This window comes from Hyperolius riggenbachi, chromosome 11, assembly GCF_040937935.1.
Source record: "Hyperolius riggenbachi isolate aHypRig1 chromosome 11, aHypRig1.pri, whole genome shotgun sequence".
Classification (NCBI taxonomy): domain Eukaryota; kingdom Metazoa; phylum Chordata; class Amphibia; order Anura; family Hyperoliidae; genus Hyperolius; species Hyperolius riggenbachi.
Genome location: NC_090656.1, coordinates 9,708,266 through 9,720,276, shown reverse-complemented (window position 1 = coordinate 9,720,276; position 12,011 = coordinate 9,708,266). Strand labels below are relative to the sequence as shown.

Here is a 12,011-nt window from a genome sequence, read left to right as displayed (position 1 = left end):
CCCTGGCTACCTATGCTGCGACCACCTATTACTGGCTACACCTATCCCTGGCTACCTATGCTGCGGCCACCTACTACTGGCTACACCTATCCCTGGCTACCTATGCTGCGACCACCTATTACTGGCTACACCTATCCCTGGCTACCTATGCTGCGACCACCTATTACTGGCTACACCTATCCCTGGCTACCTATGCTGCGACCACCTATTACTGGCTACACCTATCCCTGGCTTCCTATGCTGCGGCCACCTACTACTGGCTACACCTATCCCTGGCTACCTATGCTGCGGTCACCTACTACACCTATCCCTGGCTACCTATGCTGCGGCCACCTATTACTGGCTACACCTATCCCTGGCTACCTATGCTGCGGCCACCTACTACTGGCTACACCTATCCCTGGCTACCTATGCTGCGGCCACCTACTACCGGCTACACCTATCCCTGGCTACCTATGCTGCGGCCACCTATTACTGGCTACACCTATCCCTGGCTACCTATGCTGCGGCCACCTACTACTGGCTACACCTATCCCTGGCTACCTATGCTGCGGCCACCTATTACTGGCTACACCTATCCCTGGCTACCTATGCTGCGGCCACCTATTACTGGCTACACCTATCCCTGGCTACCTATGCTATGGCCACCTACTAATGGCTACACCTATCCCTGGCTTCCTATGCTGCGGCCACCTACTAATGGCTACACCTATCCCTGGCTTCCTATGCTGCGGCCACCTACTACTGGCTACATCTATCCCTGGCTTCCTATGCTGCGGCCACCTATTACTGGCTACACCTATCCCTGGCTACCTATGCTGCGGCCACCTATTACTGGCTACACCTATCCCTGGCTACCTATGCTATGGCCACCTACTAATGGCTACACCTATCCCTGGCTTCCTATGCTGCGGCCACCTACTACTGGCTACACCTATCCCTGGCTTCCTATGCTGCGGCCACCTACTACTGGCTACACCTATCCCTGGCTACCTTTACTGTGGGCACCTATTACTGGCTACACCTATCCCTGCCTACCTATGCTGCGGCCACCTATTACTGGCTACACCTATCCCTGGCTACCTATGCTGCGGCCACCTATTACTGCCTACACCTATCCCTGGCTACCTATGCTGCGGCCACCTATTACTGCCTACACCTATCCCTGCCTACCTATGCTGCGACCACCTATTACTGGCTACACCTATCGCTGGCTACCTATGCTGCGAGCACCTACTACTGGCTACACCTATCGCTGGCTACCTATGCTGCGAGCACCTACTACTGGCTACACCTATCCCTGCCTACCTATGCTGCGGCCACCTACTAATGGCTACACCTATCCCTGGCTACCTATGCTGCGGCCACCTACTACTGGCTACACCTATCCCTGGCTACCTATGCTGCGGCCACCTATTACTGCCTACACCTATCCCTGCCTACCTATGCTGCGGCCACCTACTAATGGCTACACCTATCCCTGGCTACCTATGCTGCGGCCACCTACTAATGGCTACACCTATCCCTGGCTTCCTATGCTGCGGCCACCTACTACTGGCTACACCTATCCCTGGCTACCTATGCTGCAGCCACCTACTACTGGCTACACCTATCCCTGGCTACCTATGCTGCGGCCACCTACTACTGGCTACACCTATCCCTGGCTACCTATGCTGCGGCCACCTACTACTGGCTACACCTATCCCTGGCTACCTATGCTGCAGCCACCTACTACTGGCTACACCTATCCCTGGCTACCTATGCTGCGACCACCTACTACTGGCTACACCTATCCCTGGTTACCTATGCTGCGGCCACCTACTACTGGCTACACCTATCCCTGGCTACCTATGCCTCTGCCACCTACTACCGGCTACATCTATCCCTGGCTACCTATACTGCGGCCACCTACTACTGGCTACACCTATCCCTGGCTACCTATGCTGCGACCACCTACCACTGGCTACACCTATCCCTGGTTACCTATGCTGCGGCCACCTACTACTGGCTACACCTATCCCTGGCTACCTATGCCTCTGCCACCTACTACCGGCTACATCTATCCCTGGCTACCTATACTGCGGCCACCTACTACTGGCTACACCTATCCCTGGCTATCTATGCTGCGGCCACCTACTACTGGCTACACCTATCCCTGGCTACCTATGCTGCGGCCACCTACTACTGGCTACACCTATCCCTGGCTACCTATGCTGCGGCCACCTACTACTGGCTACACCTATCCCTGGCTACCTATGCTGCGGCCACCTATTACTGGCTACACCTATCCCTGGCTACCTATGCTGCGGCCACCTATTACTGGCTACACCTATCCCTGGCTACCTATGCTGCGGCCACCTATTACTGGCTACACCTATCCCTGGCTACCTATGCTGCGACCACCTATTACTGGCTACACCTATCCCTGGCTACCTATGCTGCGGCCATCTGTTACTGGCTACACCTATCCCTGGCTACCTATGCTGCGGCCACCTATTACTGGCTACACCTATCCCTGGCTACCTATGCTGCGGCCACCTATTACTGGCTACATCTATCCCTGGCTACCTATGCTGCGGCCACCTACTAATGGCTACATCTATCCCTGGCTACCTATGCTGCGACCACCTACTACTGGCTACACCTATCCCTAGCTGCTTATGCTGCGGCCACCTACTACTGGCTACACCTATCCCTGGCTACCTATGCTGCGGCCACCTACTACTGGCTACACCTATCCCTGGCTACCTATGCTGCGGCCACCTATTACTGGCTACACCTATCCCTGGTTACCTATGCTGCGGCCACCTATTACTGGCTACACCTATCCCTGGTTACCTATGCTGCGGCCACCTATTACTGGCTACACCTATCCCTAGCTGCTTATGCTGCGGCCACCTACTACTGGCTACACCTATCCCTGGCTACCTATGCTGCGGCCACCTACTACTGGCTACACCTATCCCTGGCTACCTATGCTGCGGCCACCTACTACTGGCTACACCTATCCCTGGCTACCTATGCTGCGGCCACCTACTAATGGCTACACCTATCCCTGGCTACCTATGCTGCGGCCACCTACTAATGGCTACACCTATCCCTGGCTACCTATACAGCGGCCACCTACTACTGGCTACACCTATCCCTGGCTACCTATGCTGCGGCCACCTACTACTGGCTACATCTATCCCTGGCTTCCTATGCTGCGGCCACCTACTACTGGCTACACCTATCCCTGGCTACCTATGCTGCGGCCACCTACTACTGGCTACACCTATCCCTGGCTACCTATGCTGCGACCACCTACTACTGGCTACACCTATCCCTGGCTACCTATGCTGCGGCCACCTATTACTGGCTACACCTATCCCTGGCTTCCTATGCTGCGGCCACCTATTACTGGCTACACCTATCCCTGGCTACCTATGCTGCGGCCACCTACTACTGGCTACACCTATCCCTGGCTACCTATGCCTCTGCCACCTACTACCGGCTACATCTATCCCTGGCTACCTATACTGCGGCCACCTATTACTGGCTACACCTATCCCTGGTTACCTATGCTGCGACCACCTATTACTGGCTACACCTATCCCTAGCTACCTATCCTGCAGCCACCTATTACTGGCTACACCTATCCCTGGCTACCTATGCTGCGGCCACCTACTACTGGCTACACTTATTCCTGGCTACCTATGCCTCTGCCACCTACTACCGGCTACATCTATCCCTGGCTACCTATGCTGCGACCACCTATTACTGGCTACACCTATCCCTGGCTACCTATCCTGCAGCCACCTACTACTGGCTACACCTATCCCTGGCTTCCTATGCTGCGGCCACCTATTACTGGCTACACCTATCCCTGGCTACCTATGCTGCGGCCACCTACTACTGGCTACACCTATCCCTGGCTACCTATGCCTCTGCCACCTACTACCGGCTACATCTATCCCTGGCTACCTATACTGCGGCCACCTATTACTGGCTACACCTATCCCTGGTTACCTATGCTGCGACCACCTATTACTGGCTACACCTATCCCTAGCTACCTATCCTGCAGCCACCTATTACTGGCTACACCTATCCCTGGCTACCTATGCTGCGGCCACCTACTACTGGCTACACCTATCCCTGGCTACCTATGCTGCGGCCACCTACTACTGGCTACACCTATCCCTGGCTACCTATGCCTCTGCCACCTACTACCGGCTACATCTATCCCTGGCTACCTATACTGCGGCCACCTATTACTGGCTACACCTATCCCTGGCTACCTATGCTGCGGCCACCTACTACTGGCTACACCTATCTCTGGCTACCTATGCTGCGACCACCTATTACTGGCTACACCTATCCCTGGTTACCTATGCTGCGACCACCTACTACTGGCTACACCTATCCCTGGCTTCCTATGCTGCGGCCACCTACTACTGGCTACACCTATCCCTGGCTTCCTATGCTGCGGCCACCTATTACTGGCTACACCTATCCCTGGCTACCTATGCTGCGGCCACCTAATACTGGCTACACCTATCCCTTGCTACCTATGCTGCGGCCACCTATTACTGGCTACACCTATCCCTGGCTACCTATGCTGCGACCACCTATTACTGGCTACACCTATCCCTGGCTACCTATGCTGCGGCCACCTACTACTGGCTACACCTATCCCTGGCTACCTATGCTATGGCCACCTACTACTGGCTACACCTATCCCTAGCTACCTATCCTGCAGCCACCTACTACTGGCTACACCTATCCCTGGCTACCTATGCTGCGGCCACCTATTACTGCCTACACCTATCCCTGGCTTCCTATGCTGCGACCACCTATTACTGGCTACACCTATCCCTGGCTACCTATGCTATGGCCACCTATTACTGGCTACACCTATCCCTGGCTACCTATGCTGCGGCCACCTACTACTGGCTACACCTATCCCTAGCTACCTATCCTGCAGCCACCTACTACTGGCTACACCTATCCCTGGCTACCTATGCTGCGGCCACCTATTACTGGCTACACCTATCCCTGGCTACCTATGCTGCGGCCACCTATTACTGGCTACACCTATCCCTGGCTACCTATGCTGCGACCACCTATTACTGGCTACACCTATCCCTGGCTTCCTATGCTGCGGCCACCTATTACTGGCTACACCTATCCCTAACACCACCTGGACTTCTGCAGGAGCAGGGTAAGCCTTTTTTCAGTTTTACCTGGGGCCCCAAATCTCCCAGGGGCTTAATCATATGTATACTGAAGGAGTAGCGCACTCCACACCGGGGTGGGTGTGGGGTGTAAGGGGTGCTCAGGGTCCAAATAATTCTATTATAATTGTATAATACCGTATACCGCAATACCGTCATACCCTGGTATTTTTTTTGACCGTGGAATTTTATAACGTTGCAACCCTATTGGCTTGGATATTTTTTTTTATTCACCAGTGAAGACATTTATAGCACAGTGATGGAAAGAACAATTATTATATGTAGTGGGTAGGATGCAGGCACTCAATGTGCGTTCTATTTTAGTATTTTTAAATACAAATAAAAAATTCTATAATAAAAAGAGGTAATTGCTTACCTCTCCAGAAGATTTAGACACCAGCTCAACTGGGAAAAAGTTATTATTCAAAACACAATCTGACAACGCGTTTCACAGATCATGGCCCGCTTCCTCGGGTCAATACCAGGGCTGTGGCGCCTGTACAAAAATCATCCGGCTCCTCAGTTTAAAAGGACCCTGAGGTATGAGACCTATGGAAGCTGCCATATTTCTCTTTAAACCAGTTGCCTGGCTATCCTGCTATCTTTCTGGTCTGTAGTGTCTATATCACACCTGAAACAAGCATGCAGCTAATCTTGTTAGATTTGCCAGACATCTGATCTGCATGCTTGTTCAGGGTTTATGGTTAAAGTATTAGAGGCAGAGGATCAGCAGGACAGCCAGGTAATGTGCATTATTTAAAAGGAAATAAACATGTCAGCCTCTATAGCCCTCTCACATCAAGTTCACTTTAACCTTCCTGGCATAATTATTTTCAGATTTAGGGTCTAAAAGGGATGCAATTTTTTCACACGCTTTTAGACCCTAAAAACAAGAAATGCTCCAGAGCAATATGCAGCAGCTCCTGCATATAACTCACTCAGACATGGGATTACTGCTCTGAGCTGCGAATTTCCATCCCAAGCCTGACTCAGGATTACCGCTAAGGATGCTAAGAAACCACCGACTCCAGGTACTCAAAACTGCTTCGACGACTCAGCCCCTTGCAGCTCAGTGGGTACAAAAATCATCTGACTCAGTTTATGAAGCCACCGACTCCAGGTACCCAAAAATAACGCCGACTGACTCCACAACCCTGGCTCCCCCTAACCCCAATAGCATACTGCGTTACAAACTTCCCATATGGGGAGGTTTGTAGTAGTTCTTTGTTCCTGGTTTGCTGCTCAGTGCCCTTTAACCAGCTCCGAACTGCCTAACGCCAATGGGCGGTGGGAGCGTTGCTGCTAGGGGACCGCCGACTGGCGTCAAAGTGCGTAGGCAGGAGGGGGAAAAAAGGCATATTTAATTAAAAAAAAAAATTTGCAGCAGCAATCAGAGACCACAAAAAAAAAAAAAAAAAGCTCTATTAGTGGCAAGAAAAGGAGGTAAAATTCATTTGGGTGGTAAGTTGTATGGCCAAGCAATACATCAAGTGGCAAAATTCTGAATTGTAAAATAATTGCCTGGTCACTAGGGGGAGATAAACCCCCGGTCCTCAAGAGGTTAAGCTTTAGCAGTTGATGAATTTTGAAGCATCTTTTTCAAGTATAAACAAAAGCTCGTGACAACAGCAAGCCGCACAGATCTCCGCTAAGTAAATCTATTAGCTGGCTCACCGCGCTCCCGGATTTTATATCCGGGCTTCAGGATAGCTTTGTACACAATTACCTTTCGTAAATTAATTACAGCATGAAAGTTACAAGCCAAACAGCTGATAGATTGTTTACGTGGGTTGATATCGCTGAAGTGGTGTCCAGGATCTGCACGCTTTCCTGTTATTTCTGCTGTCAGAGTTCTACAGTTGTACATGTAGTACTAATGGTAAATACAGCACACAGAACAGAGGCTCAAATTTATTTTCAGCAGCCATGACAGATGTACACTCTGCATTCAGTTGCAACTGAAGAAATGTCCCCAAGAAGTTTTTAGCCCTGTCCTGTTATCAGCAGTATTTCTACAGCCAGACTGATTTTTAAAAAGACTGATTTTTAAGACAGTCTGTACTCTGCTTGCTGTTCGACTGCCATGCACTGCTCTGTTTACGAGTGCAGCCGTACTGCACATGCACAAGTATGGCCTTGCTCCTATATGGAAGAGAATGTGGACACAAGAACATACATACGACAAGCTTGTCTGCTATGTATGGAGGGATCCTGCACAGCGGCGTTGGCATACAAAATAGATCAAGAAGCCTCTGCACCATCCAGAGGCGTCTGTCTATGAAAGTATGTAACTTTAAAAAAAAAAAAAAAAGAAGGATACAGGTTCCCTGTAACCCCCCTGGCGGTAATCCCGAGCTGAGCTTGGGCTGATATTTGCTTGCTAAGAGCGGTAAGCTAAGGCTGGGAAAAACCGCCACGTGCGCCATGTTCCTGGGTCACGTGCGCCATGTTCCTGGGTCACGTGCGCCATGTTCCTGGGTCACGTGCGCAATCAGTGGGGTCGGGCAGCTGCCAGAGAGATACGTAGAGGGCGCACTTACGCAGACTGGCAGAAGTTACGGGATGCGGTACCGAAAAGGAAGAAGACTGAGGACGGCGGCGTGGGAGCGATCCATGTGCATGCAGCTGTAGGAAGCCCAGGGTATGTATAAAACTTATTTTACATGGTCTCTGGTACACTTTAAGCTGTGCAGTTCATAACACTTTACTCCTTTTCCTAGCCGGAGTACCCAGAGGCAGCAAACGTCTTACCTTGTCCCCCGGCCGGATGCTGCCACATTTCAGAGCGTTGATCTCCGCCCGGCAATCCTCCATGAAGCCGCAGATCAGCCGGTAGTCGCTGTAGATAATGGCGGTCATCTTGGTGATGTACTGGTGACATTGGTATTCTGTGATATTGGCACGTTGGTCCACCAGACAGGAAACCACGTAACCCTTGCCAGGCGTCTCCTCTGCACATTCCTTCAGCTATAGAGACAAGGGGCGGTAATGGTTCTGTGCCGAGCCAGACCCCCACGCGCCCACAGCCAGAGCCCCAGTCGCCCAAAGCCAGAGCCCCAGTCGCCCAAAGCCAGAGCCCCAGTCGCCCAAAGCCAGAGCCCCAGTCGCCCAAAGCCAGACCCCCAGGCGCCCAAAGCCAGACCCCCAGGCGCCCAAAGCCAGACCCCAGTCGCCCAAAGCCAGACCCCAGTCGCCCAAAGCCAGACCCCAGTCGCCCCAAAGCCAGACCCCAGTCGCCCCAAAGCCAGACCCCAGTCGCCCCAAAGCCAGACCCCAGTCGCCCCAAAGCCAGACCCCAGTCGCCCCAAAGCCAGACCCCCAGGCGCCCAAAGCCAGACCCCCAGGCGCCCAAAGCCAGACCCCCAGGCGCCCAAAGCCAGACCCCAGTCGCCCCAAAGCCAGACCCCCAGGCGCCCAAAGCCAGACCCCCAGTCGCCCAAAGCCAGACCCCCAGTCGCCCAAAGCCAGACCCCAGTCGCCCAAAGCCAGACCCCAGTCGCCCAAAGCCAGACCCCAGTCGCCCCAAAGCCAGACCCCAGTCGCCCAAAGCCAGACCCCAGTCGCCCAAAGCCAGACCCCCAGGCGCCCAAAGCCAGACCCCCAGTCGCCCAAAGCCAGACCCCAGTCGCCCCAAAGCCAGACCCCAGTCGCCCCAAAGCCAGACCCCAGTCGCCCCAAAGCCAGACCCCAGTCGCCCCAAAGCCAGAGCCCCAGTCGCCCCAAAGCCAGAGCCCCAGTCGCCCCAAAGCCAGACCCCAGTCGCCCCAAAGCCAGAGCCCCAGTCGCCCAAAGCCAGACCCCCACACGACCAAAGCCAGACCCCCACACGCCCACAGCCAGACCCCCACACGCCCACGCCCACAGCCAGACCCCCACACACCCACAGCCAGACCCCCACACACCCACAGCCAGACCCCCACACACCCACAGCCAGACCCCCACACACCCACAGCCAGACCCCCACACACCCACAGCCAGACCCCCACACACCCACAGCCAGACCCCCACACACCCACAGCCAGACCCTGCAGAAGACTCACCACAGACAAGGTAGACTTGCAGATCTCTTTTGCCACAGACTCAAACTTGATGTCCTTTGTCAGGTTCAGTTTGAAGTTCCAGAGAAGCTGTTAGAATAAAAAGAAATATACATCACAAGCTAGCCAATAGGACAAGTGTATTTTGACACATTATCTTGTAAGTTACCCCAATAACTTGTAGTAATTACACAGGATCTGAAAATGTGCCTAATGCTAGGAATACACGATTTGTTTCTGTTGCTCAATTCTCCTCTCGATCGTTTTTGCCGCTTGATTCTGCAGTCGATTCTCTTATCTTCCACTCATTTTTCTTATCTTTTTCCATTCACTTCTATAAGAAATCGTGCAGCAAACGGATCGAAAGGGAGATTGGACATGTCGGAAATGATCTATCGAACCATCTAATCACCTCAAAAACGAACCTTGTATTCCCAGCATTAGCCACTAATTCTGGCAAATACCGAAGGAGTTAATTTTATTTGTGATCTCCTGATTAATAAGGTTTGGCAGCAGCCAATTAATACTTTAGTAATTGGCTGCTGGCCAAACCTTATTATCTTATGCAGGTTTCAGTGAAATCAACATTTGCTTATTAACTAAATATTTTGATCACCTCTACTACTAGTAGTGATGAGCAAATCTTCTCTGGCCCAGGGAAGGAAAGGCTACCCACTTGTGTTTTTTTGGGGGGACATGGTGCCTAGCGGGGTTATTTAGCAGAAAAGACTGCCTCATTTTGATATTTGGGGGATATGCTGGCTAAATTTGTAATTAGGGAAGCATGCTGCCTAATTTTGTTATTGGGGAACATGCTGCACAATTCTTTTATTGGAAGATCTTGCCGACTAATGTTATTTGGGGGCATGCTGCCTGTATTTATTGGGGGCTCATGATAAATAATTGTGTTATCTGCAGATCATCATGCTTAAAGGGAACCTAAACTGAGAAGGATATGGATTTTTCCTTTTAAAATAATACCAGTTGCCCGACTCCTGCTGATCCTGTGTCTCTAATACTTTTAGCCACAGCCCCTCAACAAGCATGCAGCAGATCAGGTGCTCAAGTTAGACTGGATTAGCTGCATGCTTGTTTCAGGTGTGTGATTCAGCCACTACTGCAGCCAAAGAGATCAGCAGGACTGCCAAGCAACTGGTATTGTTTAACCACTTGCCGACCGCACACTCATACCGTGCGGCGGCAAAGTGGTAGCTGGAGGACCAGCGACGCAGATCTGCGTCGCCAGGTGCCTCCCTAATTAATCAGGAAAGGCCGCTCGCGCGTGTTAGATCACGGAGCGGGTCTCCGTGAAAAGCCGTCTCGCAGACTAAATGTAAACGCAGGAGACGTATGTCTCCTTTGTTTACATTGAACGCCGCCATGTGACAGAGGACAGCCTGTCACTGGCTGCACAGGACGGATAGCGTCCTGTGCAGCCCCGATCACCGGGGGGACAAGTAGGAGAGGGAGGGGGGGAATTTCGCCGCGGAGGGGGGCTTTGCGTTGGTCCTTAAGGGGGGGGGGGGGGGGGGGGAGGGAGGCTGGGTCCTCAAGTGGTTAAAAGGAAACATCCATATCCCTCTCAGTTAAGGTTCCCTTTAATAGCATTGGGGATATGTTTGCTAGACTATGCAGATCCACGGGGTCCTTCCATGCTTGAGCCGAGTGAAGGCACAGGTACAAGGGGATACTTGCCGCAATCAGATTTACAAATTAGCCACACATAAGCAAGCCTGTACTGCTATCTGAAGTGAAAAACATTTTTGCACGCAGGGAATTCTTTCAAGTGTTCTTTTATGTGGCTAAGACCCGGGACGCACTTGCATTTTGAAAAACGCTCTCTGATTCACTTAAATGAGAAACGTGGCAAAATAGTTTGCAGCGATTCTCCTTAAAGTGAACGCAAGGGCGTTTTAAAAAACGTAAACGCTGGCCAAGCAAATGGGTCGCAGGCCTAAAAATGGTTACTGAAGGTGAGATATGGAGGCTGCTATATTTCCTTTTAAACAATACCAGTTGCCTGGCAGCCCTGCTGATCTTTCTGGTCAGTAGGGTCTAAATCACACACCTGACACAAGCATGTGGCTTAATTTTTCCGGAACATCTGATCTGCATGCTCGTTCTGGGTCTGTGGCGAAGAGTATTGGAGGCAGAAAATAAGCAGGGCAGCCAGGCAATGTGCATTATAAATAAATAGGTCAGCTTCTGTATCCCTCTCACTTCTGATTCCCTTTAACATAAGCACAGCTGTTCTGCAGCTACTTGGTTTTCTGCAGGTAAAATTGGGGACCTCAGGCACAATCCCATCCAATGGGGAATGCTTTGTGCCCCAGCATGGCAGGAGGTATAATTCCTGGGTAATCCCAGATAAATATAGAGCCAGAGTACAATTAGTGGAGTAATTATAATCTTACGAGGCAATTAGGCGCCATGGTGACACGATGCGTTCAGGTAACAGGAGAAGGCAGTGCGCTGCGTGCGGGGAAGGGGAGGGAGGGTGCAGGGAGCTCACAGGAGTTGTTTAGTTTGGGTAAGATACGGCCGCATGCAGTATTGCTGGAAATCACAAGCTGCTGATTAAATAAGCACAAGAGCGCCACTCAGCACAAATCACCATCAATGCCTGGACGACGACGCCCACACACTACACCGCATTAGAGAACGGCTATGGACAATCCGTGCGAGGAGAGCAGGAGGGAGATAATGATCTGCTTTCACTATTCTCTGACGTCAGCCAGAAGCTAACCCAATTATACTCAG

General features: G+C 51.9%; 1 protein-coding gene across 2 annotated transcripts in view; it reads right to left on the bottom strand.

Moving 5' to 3' along the window:
* The window catches only part of GLG1 (golgi glycoprotein 1), a 154,513-nt gene that overhangs the window by 78,958 nt on the left and 63,544 nt on the right, over window positions 1–12,011 (bottom strand). For both annotated transcript variants that reach the window (XM_068260805.1, XM_068260806.1), the window contains exons 3-4: window positions 9,255–9,341; window positions 7,966–8,181 (exon numbers count right to left, since the gene is read on the bottom strand). In XM_068260805.1, the coding sequence (XP_068116906.1) occupies window positions 7,966–8,181; window positions 9,255–9,341 (303 nt within the window). The remainder of the gene's footprint in view (window positions 1–7,965; window positions 8,182–9,254; window positions 9,342–12,011) is intronic.